Below are 19,601 nucleotides of genomic sequence, written 5' to 3'. Positions count from 1 at the left end.
CAAATATATCAAATACAAAAACACAGAAAAGAAACATAAGCTTTGGAAAAGGTAGTCTTTTTAATAACTGCTTTTGTCACCAGGTTAAGTCATGCAGTTACAAAGTAGTTAGAAATTTCTGAAAGGATATTATTGTTAAAAAAAGAAAAGCTAATTCTTACATAAATAATATCTAGTACTTCATTGGGACACTACTGTTCAAAAGGCCCTGGCCAAACAACTCCCAAACAAAACACAACCCCAGGTTGTTTCCAGCCCACTGGGAATGAAGCCGTGTGCAGAAGATGAGGCTTCTAAATGAGGACAAAAAGTCGGGGCGAGTCGGGGCTATTGGCAATGCTCAGAGCCGCCAGCCAGACTCCAAAGAGGGAGCCCAAGTGGTTTTTTTCTGGGGCACTCTACTTGAATTATTGTTCAATTAGTCAACAAAATAGATCTTCAAAAGAGGACAATTAATTAACATGATAAGGAGGTTACTGCATTCTTTGGACTATATGTCATAATTGTGGTTAGTAAATTCCAACAGTCTTAACAAAAATAGCCTCCATCATTTGCAGGTATGAAGATAACTTAATTCTCTACCAGGCTTTTTATTTTTGCTGGATGACAATATGCAATTGACAAGTTATAAATGATACTGTTTTATGTTATAAAAATACTAGCTTTTTTCATTTATTATGTTTACAGGCATTCACTGCTTGAGTCAAGGTTAGGCTTGTTAAGTGATTAAAGGCAATTTTATTACAGCAGCATGTACTTATTTTATTCTAAAAGAATAAAATGAATAAAGAGAGTTTTTTTTTGTTTGTAACCTATAAAATTGAGTTATTTTGCTGATGTAAGATACCAATAACTCACTTGAGGACCATGCTACCTCCTGAAAATGCCATATACCTGCTTCTTAAATGTGTCAAAGCACCTGATAGATTTGTCCAGAGCTAAAGTGGCAAGTGACTGACTGCTCTTGGACAAAAGGTGCTTTTCCCAGGGCTACAGCTGACTGTGCTGGGAAACAGCCATGGAACAAGGCAGCACAGGCAGAGGGAAACGACTTTATTTAAAGGCAAAATGCCCAAATGGCTCTCTGACATAGCTAATTTCTACTATCACTTATTAGCTTATTTATGATCCCCTAACTTTTTTTCTCAAGGGGCTGATTTGGATTGACTTGTTGAGAATGGTGTCCATCATCTATTAAGTCATGAGAGAGAGATTTCTGTGGTTACATGTAAACTTGTGATAGGTCTGCAGATGAAGAGGTGAAGAGGGTAGTGAAGAAGTCAGCTGCAGTCTGGTCCGGTCTATGTGAAGGTCACACCAGCTTCATTGTACACCTTGAAGACTTTCTCGATGGCGTTGACATAGGCAGCTGTTCTCAGGTCCAATCCCAGGTTATACTTCATGGCTGTGCGCATGATTTGCTGAAATGAAGGAGATGTGATGTGGAGATGTGATGTGACCCTGACTCAAGTGGCCAGGCCATGAACACACAAGGCACATAACAGCCTGGTACAAGTTACCCTAGTACCACTTCAGGACCAGACTTGGGTAGCCAAAGAGAAACTACTCAGGCAGTGAAACAACCTTGAGTCAGGAAGGACTAATTCTCTGGAATTAATACAAACTACTGTTTAGGTGACAGGAAGATGTTGCTCTTTAGAATTTAAGATGTGAGTTATCTCTGTGCCCTTTAGACATCCTGTAATCTGGAGCGAGTCTGATACACACTGTGATAATTTAAATGAACTAAGGATGGGATGATGAAAATGTTCTGGAGTGAGTGGTGATGGCTACACAGCCTTGTGAACATACTTAGAGGCTGCTAAGTTATATACTTTACAGGGGTGAATTTATGGTATGCTAATTATCTCAAAAAAATTAACAAAATTAATATCTGCTTTTGCTATTTCAACTTGATGCCAAGTGGATAGAATCTGAACTCAAAAAGAAATTAAGAAAACTGGACTCGAACTGTGCTTAAGGCTTTGAAATAAGGATCAAGTGGTCAAAAAACCTTTCACGTATACCAAATTCTATGTAGTAAGGTAGCTTCCTGTAGCTACAACAGAGTGGTGCACTGAGCTGCAACCCAGTTTGGCTGACTAAGCTAAACATGATTCCTTCTAACTTGGCATTATTTCCCAAAGTCTGAAAAACATATGGAAGATCCTGAAAACATCCTGAAAACAACACTCATCATTTAAGACTGAAAAAGCACATGTTTTGGAACATTTAAACACATCGCTATTTTCTGTCACTGCACACACAATCTGGCAGCTGAGATGACACAGTTGAGCTGTACTTCACGTAACTACCAGAAACGCAAACAGCATCTGTGTACATACCCTGGCAGAGCGCTCCATGGTGTAAGCTAAGCCAGAGTGCACGATGTCTTTCTCAGAGGCACCCTGTTAGGAAAAAGAACAGTTTAACAAAACCATAAAGACATGCTTCACCTGTAAGAGCATAAAGGATTCTTAAGTCAATATACAGCCAGATAGAATTGTTTTTTGTCCTTCAGGAAAGATATACTTAATTTCTGTATAGTATCTTGATGATACCTATTTAAGTAGTCATGTTTTAACCACAATTTAGTTTTCACTATATTTGACAGCAAACAAACACTCATGAAATTAATATCATGGTAAAACACCACAGGAAAGTATGGACCAAACATAGGCCAAGTAGTGGGCTCAGCACCGGTCAACCAACCATCTGAGATGCAGACCACAACAACATGTTACCCTGTCGGTGTCAGGGTACATTCATCTCTGCTCCCCACCACACCACACAGGGCACCAAAAAGAATCCAGCTACCTCCAATAGCAGCTGTGGGGTAGAATCCTGCCTGTATATTCAGCAATGCCACAAACTTTAAAGCTGGAGGGATCTTAGCAGCTCATAATTAACCACCCTAATTCTTCTGATGAGGAAACTGGTGACCAGAGAAGTTGGCCAAAGTTACATGTAGCTTTTTTTAAAATTTAATTTTACTTATTTATTTTATTTTATTTTTGGCTGTGTCTGGTCTTAGTTGTGGCATGTGGGCTCTCTAGTTGAGGTGTGCAATCTCAGCAGTTGTGGCCCACGGGCTTAGTTGCCCTGCGGTATGTGGGATCTTAGTTCCCCGACCAGTGATCGAATCCATGTTCCCTGCAGTGGAAGGCGGATTCTTTACCCCTGGACCACCAGGGAAGTCCCCAGGTAGCTATTTTTAGAGCTGGGATATAACCCAGCATCTCTGACCACCAAATCAGCTCTTCTCTTTCCTTTGCCAATTACCTCTATAAGTCAGTTTGTTTCAATGGGTTCCTCTCTCTAATTTGTTTTTTGGACTGCTTTCTAATGTTAGGACAAATAACTATCACCACCACTCTTAATATGATATATATAGCTAGCAAACACATCCTGATATGCCAAATAAAAACTTGTTGTTGGTGAGCCACTTTTTATATATGCTGAACTTTATCTAATTAATACTTATTCACTTAAGAAGGTACATTTCTGTAACACTTATATCAATTAAGAAACATATGGGGGACTTCCCTGGTTGGCACAGTGGTTAAGAATCTGCCTGCCAATGCAAGGGACATGGGTTCGAGCCCTGGTCTGGGAAGATCCCACATGCCTCAGAGCAACTAAGCCCGTGCACCACAACTGAGCCTGCGCTCTAGAGCCCGTGTGCCGCAACTACTGAAGCCCATGATCCGCAACAAGAGAAGCCACCGCAATGAGAAGCCCGCATACCGCAACAAAGAGTAGCCCCCGCTCGCTGCAACTAGAGAAAGTCTGCGCGCAGCAATGAAGACCCAACGCAGCCAAAGATAAATAATAAATAAATAAATTAAAAAAAAAAAAGAAACATGGGACTTCCCTGGTGGTGCAGTGGTTTAAGAAACCACCTGCCAATGCAGGGGACACAGGTTTGAGCCCTGGTCTGGGAAGATCCTACATGCCGTGAAGCAACTAAGCCTGTGTGCCACAACCGCTCTAGAGCCCGCGAGCCACAACTACTGAGCCCACGTGCCACCACTGCTGAAGCCCGTGCACCTAGAGCCCATGCTCCGCAGTAAGAGAAGCCATCGCACTGCAACGAAGAGTAGCCTCCACTCGCTGCAACTAGAGAAAGCCTGCACGCAGCAATGAAGACGCAACACAGCCAAAAAATAATAAAGTAATAAAAAAGAAAAAGAGAAACATATGGGTTAAGCTTTGTTTTGTTGTACCAAGTTAGGAACAGGAAAACTTGCTTTACAAGTGGAATACTGCTATTGCTTTCACCCACTCATTCATTCACCAAACATTTACTGAGTACCTACTATGTTCCAGGCCCTCTTCTAGGTACTGGGGACACAGCAGAAAACAAATAATGAAAATTCTCTGTTCTCCTGGAGTTTATATTCTAGTTAGAGGAGACAGCATATAAATAAACCATGAGGCTGAGTGAGATCACCAAAATTTTGAATTCAGACTGAGAAGTGGTTCAGGGACTGAGGACTTCCAATGTTAACAGGGTGCAGGGATGACAGGGATCAGCAGAAGGACTGGCGAGTGAAGCAGGAAGAAAGCCAGGAGGATGTGGTGTCCTGGGAGCTAAGAAAGATTTCCAGGGGGAGTGATCACCTGGGAGCAGTGAAGTAAGATGAGGACTGAAAAGTGACCACTAGGTTTGGTGATGCTGCCACCACTGGTTACCTTGACAAGAACAGTTTCGGTGGAGTGGTGGGCAGAATAGGAGGTTTGAGTATAGAAGAACTGGGGACAGAGTATACACAACTCTTAAGGAGGTTTGCTATACGGGAAATAAAAATAGCAAGACCTGGAAGGGCAAGTGGGATTAAGATTTATATTTTTTAAGGCAGCGTTTGTTACATTGATAGGAATGACTGAATAGAGGGAAAACTGATGATGCAAGAGAAAGGGGAAGGTTTGCTTGAGCAGTGCATTTGAGAGACTGAGAACAGGCCATCCAACGCCCAGAACAAGACTCGGGCTGAGATGGAAGCACAAAGAGTTGCTCAAGAGTACAAGACAGGGTACAGATACCAGGAGCTGGGTAGATGTGGAAGTTCTCTGACTGCTTCACTTTTCTGTGAATAGATACCAGGTCATGAACTGGACTGCAGGGAGAGAAAAAAAGAAAAAATGTGATGTAATTAACCAAGAGAATGAGAGAATGAATGGAACAGGGAAAAGTAGTTTAACTGCTGGGCAGCTGAGAGCTTACTTTAAGTTTGAAGAGTCAGCAGGGCCTCCTGCTAAAGCGGAGGAATGGAGGGGGCAGAGAGCTGGATTTCATCAGGGTTCACGTGTTAACAAGGGGGTGTGAGGAAGCAAAACAAGACCAGAGAGTGACTGTAATGATGGTCAATGGAATTTAAGTGAAGACAGGTGTGATGAAGGACAGTGAAAGTGAAAAGATGATCAGGTCAATGATGTAGGTCCTGGCAGGGCCACAGCATGGCTGGGGAGGGGGAAACTAAAAGCAAGGAAATGGGGGAAAAAACTGGTTTTTCAACTGACACTTATTACAAGACTCCTGCAATAGGTAAGTCACTAAGAGATGAGAAATAGCATTAAAGTCTAAAATTAGAAGCACCGAAAGCATTTGAAAACTGGAAGACTGATACATTGGGCAAAGATTATTTTAAAAAAGGATAAAATTGAAAGGCATCACGGCTCTGTCTTCCTAACCAATTGGCTGTCCTCTTTACTCCCTCTCCAGGTTTCAGTCTGATTGACTATGTGGCAGTGCTGGGACATGGGGCGACCACAGGGAGGAGCAAGAATCCCATCTTAAAGCCGCAGCAACAGCAGGGCCTATAAACGCACTAAGTTACTTGTGATGGAAGGATGGATGAAATGCTGGCAGGCAGAGAGGACTTTCAGGAAAAGCCACTGAGATGTGATACTCAAGCAGGGAGTGGGTGTGGGTATTCCAGAAGGAGGGACCAGAACTAAGACACATGGTTCTGGGAAAGAGGAAGGTTCTTTGAGGAGAGTTACCCAGAGTGGCAAAAGCATCTTTTCTCCTTCAAAACAAAACCCTTAACATTTCCCCATGTTGCAATATAGTCTTAAATTATTTCCCATGACTGAATATTTCATAAGAAGACATATTATCACTTAGCCATTTCCCTGCCCCCCTCCACACACACACTGGATTATAAAATCAAACCTAATTTTAAAAATGACTGCAGGGCTTCCCTGGTGGCACAGTGGTTGAGAGTCTGCCTGCCAATGCAGGGAACACGGGTTCGAGCCCTGGTCTGGGAAGATCCCACATGCCGCGGAGCAACTAGGCCCGTGAGCCACAACTACTGAGCCTGCGCATCTGGAGCCTGTGCTTCGCAACAAGAGAGGCCGAGATAGTGAGAGGCCCGCGCACCGCGATGAAGAGTGGCCCCCGCTCGCCGCGACTAGAGAAAGCCCTCGCACAGAAACAAAGACCCAACACAGCCATAAAAAAATAAATTAATTAAATTAAAAAAAAAAAAAGGTACTGGCATTGGCGCTGGTAAAACGCAGTGTCTCCTGCTAGTTTATAAAAAAAAAAAAAAAAAAAGACTGCAAACACAGTTCCAATGACATCATGCACGGACTCATTCCTCTCCTTTAAAATTGTTTTCTTAGGATTAACTTCCAGAGGTGAAGTTATTATAAGTGTCAAAGGGCAGGAACTCTTTAATAAGTCTTCGGCATTGTCATCAGAATAAAGGTACAACTGCTTCACAACAGACATGGTGAGTATAAGATCCATTAATTGTTTATGCTAGTTTAATACATTAAAGAATCCTTATTTTAATTTATATTTCTTTAACAACGAGGTTAAACATTTTTTTCTAGGCCTACTTCCTCTGATTCTTTTCATGTCACCTGCCACTTACTGGTAAAGAAATCCTCTTTGTAATGTGTATTAATATATCCTGTCCATAGCTAATTAACAACAAATAGCTTTTCTCATCTGTTTTCTTTGACTCATATTTGTGTCCATATAGTAATTTCAGTTTTTTATATAGGTCAATCTAATGTTTACTTTTCAATTCTTTCCATTTCTCTAAAGCTTAAAATAGTTAAAATACACAATAACTCTTCACCATTATGTTAGAATCACTTGAGTCATCTGTATTGTAAAAGTATCAAAAGCAGAACCATGAATTATTTCAAACTAAGATTCTTACTCCATTTTTAGAATGTAAGGAAAGAGGAAGTCATATAACTGTCGTGTTGATTACCACGCATTAATCCCATTTAATATAGCTGGCCTGACCCAAAGAAGAGAGCAGGCAAGCACACTCACCGATATCCTGTCTTGGAACTCTGCTGTGGGTACAATGGGAATAGTTCCACCATGCTTTCCAAATTTCCTTTCCAAACTCTCTTGAACAGACACTATAAAAAGCCAAGAGATGAAGATACGATATTGCTAGTAGAAAAAAAATGAAGTAGAAACAAAAGTAGTCCCAAACTATATCCACAGCCCCCAACACTAATGACATAAAACCTTCAACACTAATAACATAAAAGGATTACTCACTTAAATCTCAGTTAAAAGGAATAAAGCACTTTGCCAAATTCCTATATAAATGTGAATTTAGGTCACTGCTCTGTTTCCATAACACCCATTAGCAGGGATTTTCCTTGGCTCTTTTAAAAAGAAAATGCTGAGGGAAAAAGGAATGGAAATCGATGGAACACTTCACCCAGATTCTCAGAGTGGGCTCAGTAAAGCTCAGCTGGAGGTCTTGGTCTTATTTCAGCTTGAGGAAAATTCTAGTGTTAACTCTGGAGCCCATTCTAGTCAAAGACAAAACAGTATTCTCATCAGAAGACTCAAAAAATTCTTGACAATAGATAGGGCTTTACCAAAAGCAACCTGAGAATGAAATGGATGAGTATCAACAGGAGCTCCTGGTTTAAAACGATACTCTTTATACTATTAACTTAGAGATTAGGTTCTGGGAACCAGAACATACTTGCAGAATAAACATTGGAATATAAATATATTCCAGAGAGTTAATATAGTGAATACCTATAAAGAAATTGTATATTTTTGGTCTAAGACTCATGAGTCAGAATAGTTTTCTGTTCTGAGATTAAACAAAAAGGAAATTAGCCCTTTTATTAAATGCAGGCTTTCCCCAGACTTTTAGATGGCTCAAAAGATTACTTTTGCAGAACAGGATAATCAGAACTTACTGAGCAAGTGGTAGTTAGAATCCCTTTCATATTTGAAGGTCAAACGGCCATAGCTGACATGATTCAGATTCTTCAGCCACTCAAAGTAAGACACTGTCACTCCTCCAGCATTCAAGTAGAGATCCTATACACAAAAAAATGAGGACATGATGATTTTAATAAAAGCTTACAATGAACGTGAGCTCAGTTTTAATATCAAAGCAGATTAAGCTTCAAGCTTCCCAAATGTATTTTAGATAGTATCAGAAATTTTGCACTTAAACAAACCCCCTTCCCAATACATCTGAGGCTTTTCTCCCTTTGGGGAAAAAAATAATTTATTGGTTTATTAATCAGCAAGCATTTGATCAGAGGTTTTAGAGCCTCTTCTCCACCAAAAAAATTCTGACAAAATTGCCTGCCCACTAACCACTGGTTTGGATGGTCCAAGGGTGTCTCGCCAGAAGATTAGTGTTTACTCTCCCACTACATAAAGGCAGTCTATTTAAGTTAAACTGAATTTAAGTGCTTTCAGCAAAAGCAGTTCTTCAAAATGCATCACAAGTCCACACTAACTTCTAACTTCCAATGACCTTTTGGTACAGACCCCATGCTTAACCACTGAAAAACTTAAGCACATGTTACTCATATTAGCTTTCTGAGTAAGACAGCAAGGGACATTTGAAAGTTAGAATAGTACTTCTAGCACATTATACATTTATATAACTGGATTTAAGAAGTCTAAATACATACTCAAGAAAGAGCCTGAAGTTGGAAGAAAACGTTCAGGTCCAATATAAGACAGACTTATTGTATTAACCACACTTCTACTTTACTTTCTTAAAAGCAAAATAAAGGGACTTCCCTGGTGGTCTAGTGGTAGAGAATCTGTCCTGCAATGCAGGGCACGCGGGTTTGATCCCTAGTCAGGGAACTAAGATCCCACATGCTGCGAGGCAACTAAGCCTGCACACCGCAACTACTGAGCCTGAGCGCCTCAACTAGAGAGCCTGCGTGCAGCAAACTACAGAGCCCACACGCTCTGGAGCCTGCGCGCCACAACTACAGTGCCCACACACCCTGGAGCCTGCGTGCCACAACTAGAGAGAAGCTCGCGAGCCACAGCCAAGAGCCTGTGCGCTGCAACAAAAGATCCCGCATCCCGCAACTAAGACCCGACGCAGCCAAAAATAAAAAATAAATATAAATAAATAAATAAATTTTTAAAAAAGCAAAATAAAGATGAAGAATTCATCACTAAGGCTTGGGAAACTAACAATCCTCCTCTTCCCCCAGTTCCCTGCAAAAGACAATTATGATTCCAAGTACATATAAAAATCTGGCAAACGTAGATTACTTACTGGAATAACCATGATGTTCCTCTCTAGGAAAATCTTATCAGCTTCTGGAGTTGTCGGTCCATTGGCACCTTCAGCAATGATCTGCAAGAAAGTCACATAGAGTCACATAGAGAAATACCATTAACACCGTCAGATCCCCTCCAGCTGAGCTCAAGAGATGTGTGGGGGAGGGGGCTGTGGGAGAGAAGCAAAATCCCACTTTAAATTGTATGCGTGGGGAACTGTATGGCCAAAAAGTTTATCTGGGTTTTTCCATAAGATGGTAAAGAACCTGAATGAACTTTTTGGCCAACCCAATACATCCCAATAAAGCTGCTTTCTTTTTTTAAAAAAAGAGGAAGCCCATTAGAGCTTTTCTGTGACTCTCAGTGTCACTCCACATTGCTAAGGTTGAACCCATCATGCTGTCACCTTGGCTTTGACTCTGGGTGCATTGGACTTGGTCAGCTGCTTCTCACTGGCAGCAGGGATCAATATGTCACAGTCCGCCTCCAAGATGTTCCCTTCATAGATCTTTGCTTTGGGGAAGCCCAGGATTGTTCCATGTTGCTATAATTGATTGAAAATCAGAATTAATGGCTGCAACAGAATTTAAATGTTTATGTTTAGTGCCTATGATATGAAGACTCATTTAGTAGGAGGTCTTTGAGTTACATTTAAAAAAATAAGCAAACAAAATGAAAAGACAACCCACAGAATGGGAGAAAATACTTGTAAACGAAGCGACCAACAAGGGATTAATCTCCAAAATATACAAACAGCTCATGCAGCTCAATATCAAAAAAACAAACCCAATCAAAAAATGGGTGGAAGATCCAAATAGACATTTCTCCAAAGAAGACATACAGATGGCCAAGAGGCACATGAAAAGATGCTCAACATCACTAATAATTAGAAAAAAGCAAATCAAAACTACAACGAGGTATCACCTCACACCGGTCAGAATGGCCATCATCAAGAAATCTACAGACAATAAATGCTGGAGAGGGTGTGGAGAAAAGGGAACCCTCTTGCACTGTTGGTGGGAATGTAAATTGGTACAGCCGCCATGGAGAACACTATGGAGGTTCCTTAAAAAACTAAAAATAGAGCTACCACATGATCCAGCAATCCCACTCCTGGACATATATCTGGAGAAAACCATAATTCGAAAAGATACATGTACCCCAATGTTCATTGCAGCACTATTTACAACAGCCATGACATGGAAGCAACCTAAGTGTCCATCGACAGATGAATGGATAAAGAAGATGTGGTACGTACATACGATGGAATGTTAATTACTCAGCCATAAAAAAGAATGAAATAATGCCATTTGCAGCAACATGGATGCAACTAGAGATTATCATACTAAGTGAAGTAAGTCAAAAAGAGAAAGGCAAATACCATATGATATCATGTATATGTGGAATCTAAAATATGGCAGTCTAAAAAGGATGAAATAATGCCATTTGCAGAGACCTGGATGGACCAAGAGATTGTCATACTGAGTGAAGTCAGACAGAGAAAGACAAACATCATATGATAATTGCGTATATGTGGAATCTAAAAATGGTACAAATGAACCTATTTACAAAACAGAAAGAGAGTCACAGATGTAGAAAACAAACTTATGGTTACCGGGGGGGAAGGTGGGGAGGGATAAATTGGGAGATTGGGATTGACACATATACAGTACTCTATATAATACAGATAACTAATAAGGACCTACTGTATAGCACAGGGAACTCTACTCAATACTCTGTTATCACCTATATAGGAACAGAATCTAAAAAAGAATGGATATATGTATAACTGATTCACTTTGCTGCACAGCAGAAACACAACACTGCAAATCAACTATACTCCAATAAAAATTAATTTAAAAAAAAGCAATGCAAAGATTTCAATAATACTTATTTCAACTTTACAACATTCAGGTGGTCAGACTGTTCAGATATTACATTAACATACCAATTTGAAGTCTTCCAGTTCCTTTGGGTCAATACCATCTGGATTCCATATGCTCCCATCAGATTCACCAACACCAACACATTTAGCACCAAAACGATGTAAATATCTCATAGAGTGCAGGCCCACATTACCAAATCCCTGTGAAGAACAGTTGTACATGAAACAAAAATCAAAGTCCTAGCACAGATGATAAATGTCATATTCTGACCAATACAATTCTGTTGGTTTAGAAGTAATTCTCAAAATCCTTTTGATAAAAGAAACAATGTCTCTCTTCAACAATAAATTTCTGTTTCGGAATGTGGAACCCAGCCCTTTGTCCTCTGTGATAATGAGTCCTGAGGACATTCAGTGACATGCAGCCTTGCTGGCCTATAAAGAAACGGTAGTTGATGCCAACGACGCTACCTAGGACCTCAGTTCCTGATGACCAGATGTCCTATGGTCGTGAAAAGATAAGTCAGTAATTGGGAGGGGTATGGGTTTTATTTTAAAGTAGGATTCAACTTAATTTTGATTCATCTAAGTAAACTAATTAATCAAACACCACACGAAGTTGAAATTTGGATCATTGTGTAAACCTTTCTGTATACACATAATAGTTTAAGAGATGTCCCCTTCTGGATACAATTTCAATTTAAATATCAAACAAAAGAAGTTGGTGATAGTTTCATATGTTTCTGAGAGGTACTTGATTTAGTCACATGAATCCTACCAAGGTTCAAAAAATAAAGGATGTATTACTCTTCATATGTCCATTTTAAAACTTAAGAGATCCAAAGAATCAAATTTTAAAAATTGCAAATCTAGGGGCTCCAATCGAGGAGGAGTACAAGGATGTGCAACTCACCTCTTCCCATAAATACATCAAAAATACATCTACAAATGGAACAATTCTCACAGAATACCTACTGATCACTAGACCTCAAATACCTGAAAGGACAAGAAAGATGTCCATATAATCAGGTAGGACAAAAGGGAAAAAAAAAAAAAAAAAAAAAGGAACTGGGATGGGACCTGTGCCCCTGGAAGGCAGCTATAAAATAGGAAAGGTTCCCACACTCTGGGAAGCCCCATCACCGGTGGGAAGATCAGAAAGGGAGCTTCAGAGGTTCAGAGGAGACAGCAACAACTGGTTTGTGGAAGTTTGGGATTAGCAGATGCAAACTATTATATATAAGATGGATAAACAACAAGGTCCTATTGTACAGCACAGGGAACTATATTATAACTGAATCACTTTGCTGTTCAGCAGAAATGAACACATTACAAATCAACTCTACTCCAATAAAATTAAAAAAAACTGCAAATCTTAAAACACTGAAAAACTTATTATTACATGTGTATCAGTCACTCTTTAAGAAAGCAAACATTTTTACCTGAACAACAAATGTTTTATCTCCAAATCCTGGTGTCATTCCTAAAATACTCATGTAAGAAGCTTCATTGATGAAGTTTTCAATCCCATGGAAAACTCCCCGACCAGTAGCAGAGATCCGTCCGTGGATTCCACCCTGACTGATGGGCTTACCGGTAACACAGGCATGGGCATTAATATCCTGCAAAAAAAGGGCAAAACTTAAAAGATGAAATGTCAACATCAATTTCTATGACGAACCAACATAAAGCAGCGTTAAAGTGGAAACACATTCTCATTTAACTAATATGTTCATTAGGAGTGTGTGTGTGTTTAAGGTATACTTTCATCAATAGGGATAAGTCTCACCTTTTCAAATTTCTGTTCCTAGAAAATATATAATAAAGTAGACTATTTTCTGATGGGAGAAACAGGGTTTTTAGGAATTAAACATCAAGTAAATACAAATAGCAGTATCACAAAAGTAGAGATAGTTCAGCTTAAAACTATTATTCCTTCACCAAATGTTTAAGCCCTACTAAGTAAGGGTATACATGTCACCTGTAGTTGTCTTAAAATTTATCAAAAGACTTGAGCATGTCACCAAAACAGAACCTAAGATAGGAAGAGCCATTACGGTGTTCATGGATGGGAAGACTCAACACTGCAAAAATGTTTTTCTGCCAAACTAATCTAGAAATTCAATTAAGTGTCACTTTTAAAAAAGAACTTTTAAAAGATAACTCAAGTTCACCTAAGAGTGGATTAACAAAAGTATTCAAGAAATAACAAAGAAAGAAAGAAAACAAAGTAACTAAGCTTTGCAGGGCAACTAGAATACCTATCAAGATAAAAAGCCATTAATCCAGAAATTCTACTTCCATACTATATATACAATTGTATATATACAAAAAATTGTGTATATATAGTATGGTATTACTGGAGTTAAAAAAAGGGGTACACGTGGGTGAGACACAGAGGACCATGCCCTTGTGTCAGCAGAGCACCTCCTGTAGTAGCTGTTAGCTCTAAGAAGCTGAGTGGGAGAGTAAGTCTTCTCCATTCTGTACTCTCTGAATTGACAGTGTGCATGTATTCTGGTTCAGAAACAAGTAAAATTAGAAGGAAGAAAGGGGCTTGGGAGGGCTTCCCTTCCAAGGGATAAACTGGAAGCAACCAGTTTAGCATACTGTAAACTGTAGCAACCAGAACAGTGCATAATAGACAAATCTACTGTCTTCTGTGGGACAGGAGAAACTAGAGACAGTCTTATTGTATATAGGAAATCAATATTAAATACAGGAAGCATTTTAAGTCAGTGGCTAAAGTATGGACTATTTAATAAATTTGTTGAGGCAATTTGCTACCCATGTGAAACAAGATAAAGTACCTTACTTCATATCATATTCCCTACCCCCCAGTGTTATGTTCTAGCCGGATAAGTTAAAAACTGACTGTTTAAATAAGAACTTTTAGAATTGTATTAGCTGTATCATTACCAACAAAAAGAACAAAAGTAAAAAAACCAAAACAAAACAGTCTAGTAAAGTGATTTATGGAATTAGTAGTTTTCCCACAGTTTTCCTTCATGAATAGTTAATGCTTATGAATACAGAATTGCAAACCAAGTAAGTGCCAAATGCTTTTGAACAGAGAAAATGCAAATGCTGGAGCTGACAGCAATCCTGTCTGAGGTCAGGCACGGTGCCGGTTGGCTGGCTGGCTGCCTGCGAGATGCCCAGCATACCTAATTGTTTTGGAAGCCTGGGCCCGGGTGGAGAACTCGCTTGCTCTCCAGCACCCAAACTTCTGGGCTAGGCAAAAGGAGCTGCGTGTTCAGGTCCACGTTTGAAAACAAGAAACAACAACTGCGGCTTCTTACCTTAGGCTCTGATTTTGTATTTCCTATCACTTTAAGAAGGACAGTCTTTTACCAGTGTTTAGTCCAAGGTTTAGTTGGCAGGGCCTCACAAAACTTTCTTTTGTCACCTTTGGGAGAGAGCTACGAATAACAATGTACTGCCCACTGTTTTGTACTATTCAGTCTAATGCCTTGCTTAAAAAGAATGAAAGACCATAACCAGAGCTCATTTAACATAAGAAGATGACATGGAAGAGCAACCTTTTGGGAATGGCAGTCAAAACCAAAATTCTCTGAAGTGTCTCATACTGCTCCTGTTTTATTTCAGGGGATTTGTGGAATTTACCTGGTTTAGTGTTTATAAGTGTTTATTTTTTATGCTTACTGAGGGCCAGTTATAATTATACTGTCATTCACTTAATCCTCATGACTGTCTCATGAACTAGGTGCTATTATTATTGTTATTTTACATATAAGGAAAGTGAGGCACAGAGAGCTTAAGGCACTTGCCCCAGGTCACAGAGCTGGTATGTGAAGGAGCCAGTCCCAGAATCCAGGGTGTCTGAGTGTGCCCCCAACTACACACTACATCACCCCCCAGGAAATGAGACAAGCCTAAATTCCTCCATTAGATGCCCCCTTCCTTCCTTTTAGAGGAAACAATATTCCTCCTCTTCTAAGGCTTATCTTTCCACTGGGGCCCTTAAAAGATGAATCTGTGGCCCACACCAATCAACATGCCAAGAACAACAAAAACCTTTCTCTTTAGACAACAGGCACCTTTCAAGCTGTCTCCTCTCTAGCGCCATTTTTCTTAAGTGAGGGCTACTCTTCATGCCCTACTTCCCTCTCAACACGCCCCTGCAGTCTGGCTCCAACCTCACTATTCCAATCTAGTTGCTGAATTGGTCTCTTCTCAGAACCACCCCCTCAGAACATCCACAACGCAAAGCTCTTGGCACTTCTCATTCTTTTCTAACTAATTGTTCCTTCCCTCCACCCCCCAATCACTCTTCTATCTGTCCATTCCTCTCCAACTCTATGGCAGGCCAATATCATCTCTTTTGGGCTCCTGTGTAGTCTCCTGTCCCCAACAGTCCCATTCTCTGCTGCACACAGAGTGAAGCTTACTGTGTCACACACCTGCTTACAATTAGCACTTCACTGGCTTCCCTCTGTTTTTAGGACAAAGACCAAAGTCCTTGCTGTCGCCTACAAGGTAGGAATTTGGCCCGACTCTCCTCTGCTGGCCTCTCTCACGCCCGCCCTCTCTACCCTGGCCACCATAGTTTTCCCTCAGCCTCTCAGGTTCACCTCGTTTCACATCAGGACCTTTACCCAGGTGCTTCCTTCTGCTTCCAACCCTTGGCCAGTGCCACTTCCGCTGGTTGATGTGTACTCATCTTTCAGAGTGCAGACCAGAAGGTTACATCTCAAGGAGGCTTTTCTGATCCTACTCCAGAGACGTGGTCAGGTCCCCAGCACTCTTCATAGCATCAGACCTTTTCCTTCTAGCCTTTACCCCAATTGTACTGAACTCCTTGCTTGCACTTTAAGCCTCCCGTGTAGTAAGTGCTCTCTCTATATTTTTAAAATAAATTGTGAGCAGTTAGGGTAGGGGGTCCCTGGAGGAAGAGAACGAGGCATGGCTTTCTTGACATGAGAAGCCATTTTGTGATCTAAGCCATTTTGATATCAAAGCCTGTCTACAATGCTTGTACTTGAACAGGTCTAAATAATTAATGATCTTAAGGGAACAGAAGAATGTTATCAAGCAAGAGAACTTAACAATAGCCAAGATAATTTATCAGTTGTAAAGACTCCCAGTTCTGTTTCAATGGTAAAGATAAGCCTGAAGTGCTCAACCTTCAGATCAACTGGAACCTAAGGGATGACGATGTTGACCTTTTCTGATCTTAGTGACTTCAATCAACTAAAGCTTGGACTCTGCCAACCACCCAAGTCCTTTCATGAATATGCAGGTACCCTTAACTTAAAACTTCCCCAGTTTTGCTGTTCAGGGAGACACTGCTTTGGGAAAGATCCCAGTGTTCTCCCTACTTGCTGCAAGTAATAAATCCTACTGATCTTTGGCTTGGTTGTGTCTTTTGGCTTGACACACACCAAGAGGTGAACCCAGTTTTTGGGTAACAAAATGTCTTTTCAACTCACGTTCTCTTCCCACTCCTTAACTGTTTTTCAAGGTTCCATCCCTTTGAAGGACGAAGTTAGTTGTTCTTCTTGTGTTCTGCATTAATGGCACTACTTCTGCTCAGTCCCCAGACTGTAAGTCCTCCTGGTTCTTTCTGACTCAACCCTGTCCTTTTCCTTGGTCCCACAGATGCAACCCAGTCCTGCTGAGTCTTACCCTCTGTCATGAGCCAATGCTTCTCCCCAGCCCTATCGCTACCGGCTGTGAAGACAGACACTGACACTGTGGAGGCCATCTCTTTGCTCCAGCCTAACACTGTTGCTGGCCCCTCTCCCCTAAGGAAAGGTCAGCATCAAAGGCTCCCCGCTGACTAGCAAGTAAAATAAAAACACTTGGACTTGATTATTTTTCTACTCTTTCACTTACTTCATCATTCTCTTACCACCTTTCTAAATGTGCCTTATCTTCAGACAATCTGAGCTCTACAGTTTCCCCTCCTATCCTCCAAATCTTCATGTTTAAATTCTATCCATTTTCCAATTTTCACTGCAAAGTAAAGGAGCTGTTACAGTGGAGGATTACTGGACTGAATGTCAATATTATGACATAGTATGAGTGTGTTTCATGTTTGGTAATTGCAATCATTGTTGCTTTTGTTGTGGTCATCCATGTACAATGCTTGGTGTCAGTCTATTTATCTCTTGTAAAAATAAAATACAGTGTGTGTGTGTGGGAAAAAAAAAAAAAAAAAAAAATTCTATCCATTTTCAATGTCCAGCCCTGACCAAATACCTCTTCCAGGAAGCCTGCTTTTAGAAACTCTCCACCCTGCTATTACACTATCTCCATAACTTATCTGCTTAATGTGTCTTAGTTCCTTTGAGGGAAAAGCCCAACTTGAATGCTTCCTTATTTCCCTTTTACTGTCTTGTAATGTATCCTGCCCTGGGAGGTGATCTTTGAGGGCCCATCCCAGCGGTCAGGATAGGGTTGCATATGAGTAAAAGCTCAATCCAAGTTCACTGCATTTATGGTATAAGATAGACAGAAGTAATATATAAAATCACGATATGATTAAAGGAGAGGAGAAAAACCCAGTGAATTCTCCCCTTATACATATCATCATTTGAACTGTTATTTCTGGTAGATAGCAAATGAAGCCCTCAGAGCTTTTGGTGGGTACTCACATAGTGCCCTATGGTGCTAGCATAGGTGTCAGCAATCCAGGACATCTCCCGCTCGCCTGTGCTCATGTCTGGGGCAGGCACATCAATGCCAGGACCTGGGGGCATAGGGAAAGGGCATCGTACCAGTTTTTAAGATAAATGCATCTCAAACACATAGATCCTTGCAATTCTCTATAATAACAAAGCTACCATGGCTAGAAATCTTTAGATTTCATCTAGGTTACTAATTCAAGTCATAGAAATACTTATTAAATGTTTCATTACAAAATTTACAGATACACAGTGTTACATGATAACTTCTCCCACTGGTGTTCACTTGCTATGTGAAATTAGCCATGCACAACTGATAAGCCACTCAACAGATTTCTGAATGTTGCAAGCATAGGCAAACCAGTTTAGCCTCTCTTGACCTCAGTTCCTTAAACTGTACTTAGAGATAACAGTACCATAAGGAGGGCTGTTATGGTTAGAAAGTTTATGTGTATGAGACAGCACAGTGACATACTTGCTTACTGGGGGTGTAAGCCCTCCTCGCCAAGTAGAAAAAGGGAAAAGACACACTGCTGAAGTATTATGTTAAGCCCCATAATACCTTTATCCATGACATAATGCTGCTTTGACCTATTATTCAAAGCTTACTCTGTACAGAACGTTTTAGGCCTTGACTTTCAGTTCCTCAGATCAGCAAATAAAAAGTTTGAGGATAACAAGAAGCTAGCCCACAGGCAGCAACAAGTGCCAATGACAGCACTAATGCTGATGTCCAGTGAGATCTCAGATGGAAATGTATTAAATGGTGCCCACTCAAATCTGTAAAGGCAGGAATACACAGAAATATACCCATCAAAACAGTAAGAATACAATACAAAACAACCTAATTATTTAATGGGTCATCTATACAAAGAAATACTATGCAGCCATTACAAAGAATGATGTACATCCATGTAAATGACTTGGAATCATCACCAAAACATACATGTGGGGGAAAAAAGCAGGTTTCATACAGCATCTATAAGTTCCCATTCGTGTAAAAGTCTCTTTATATATACCGATGTATAATAACTATACGTATTTCCATGTGTATATATGTATGCAGAGGTTTAGAAAATATGCACAAACTTTTTCACTATGTTTAGATTTCAGCATTGTTTATAACTTTCTATATTGTTTTAATTATAAAATACAAACTCGTTATCTTTATAAAAAGAAAAACACAACTTTTAAATGATTAAACTATTGTCTCCCAAATTAAGTTCTTTCTAAGAGCTATACTTGAGTTCTTCCTATAATTATTACTTTTACTCAACAGAATAAGGTCCATTCTAACATTCTTCTACATTTTAGGGGCCCAGGCCCTACATATGTACTTCTTTATACAAGTTGTGATGTAACGATACAGGATTGGTGTAAGACAACTTTGAAGTGGTCAAAGTTTTGTTTTTTACACTCTTGCTCCCCCTTCCGTACCCAACCTGTAACTCTCCTATGTCCTGGTACTCTTTTCCTTAGGCATCTTAAAATATCAAGAAGTCTAACTTCCCCCAACCCACCC

The 19,601-nt window shown here is 40.2% G+C and overlaps 1 protein-coding gene across 1 annotated transcript in view; it reads right to left on the bottom strand.

Moving 5' to 3' along the window:
* Nucleotides 1-41: 41 nt before the first annotated feature.
* The window catches only part of GLUD1 (glutamate dehydrogenase 1), a 39,068-nt gene continuing 19,508 nt past the window's right edge, over nt 42-19,601 (bottom strand). Inside the window, exons 5-13 of the mRNA XM_082424234.1 lie at nt 18,050-18,144; nt 12,872-13,051; nt 11,493-11,630; nt 9,951-10,088; nt 9,540-9,620; nt 8,200-8,323; nt 7,301-7,392; nt 2,346-2,408; nt 42-1,421 (exon numbers count right to left, since the gene is read on the bottom strand). Coding sequence (XP_082280360.1) covers nt 1,302-1,421; nt 2,346-2,408; nt 7,301-7,392; nt 8,200-8,323; nt 9,540-9,620; nt 9,951-10,088; nt 11,493-11,630; nt 12,872-13,051; nt 18,050-18,144 — 1,031 coding nt within the window. The 3' untranslated portion in view covers nt 42-1,301. The remainder of the gene's footprint in view (nt 1,422-2,345; nt 2,409-7,300; nt 7,393-8,199; nt 8,324-9,539; nt 9,621-9,950; nt 10,089-11,492; nt 11,631-12,871; nt 13,052-18,049; nt 18,145-19,601) is intronic.

The sequence above is a fragment of the Balaenoptera physalus genome (assembly GCF_965194825.1).
Source record: "Balaenoptera physalus genome assembly, chromosome: 14".
Lineage (NCBI taxonomy): Eukaryota > Metazoa > Chordata > Mammalia > Artiodactyla > Balaenopteridae > Balaenoptera > Balaenoptera physalus.
The sequence above is the reverse complement of the archived record's forward strand: the minus strand, read 5'-3'. Positions and strand labels throughout refer to the sequence as shown.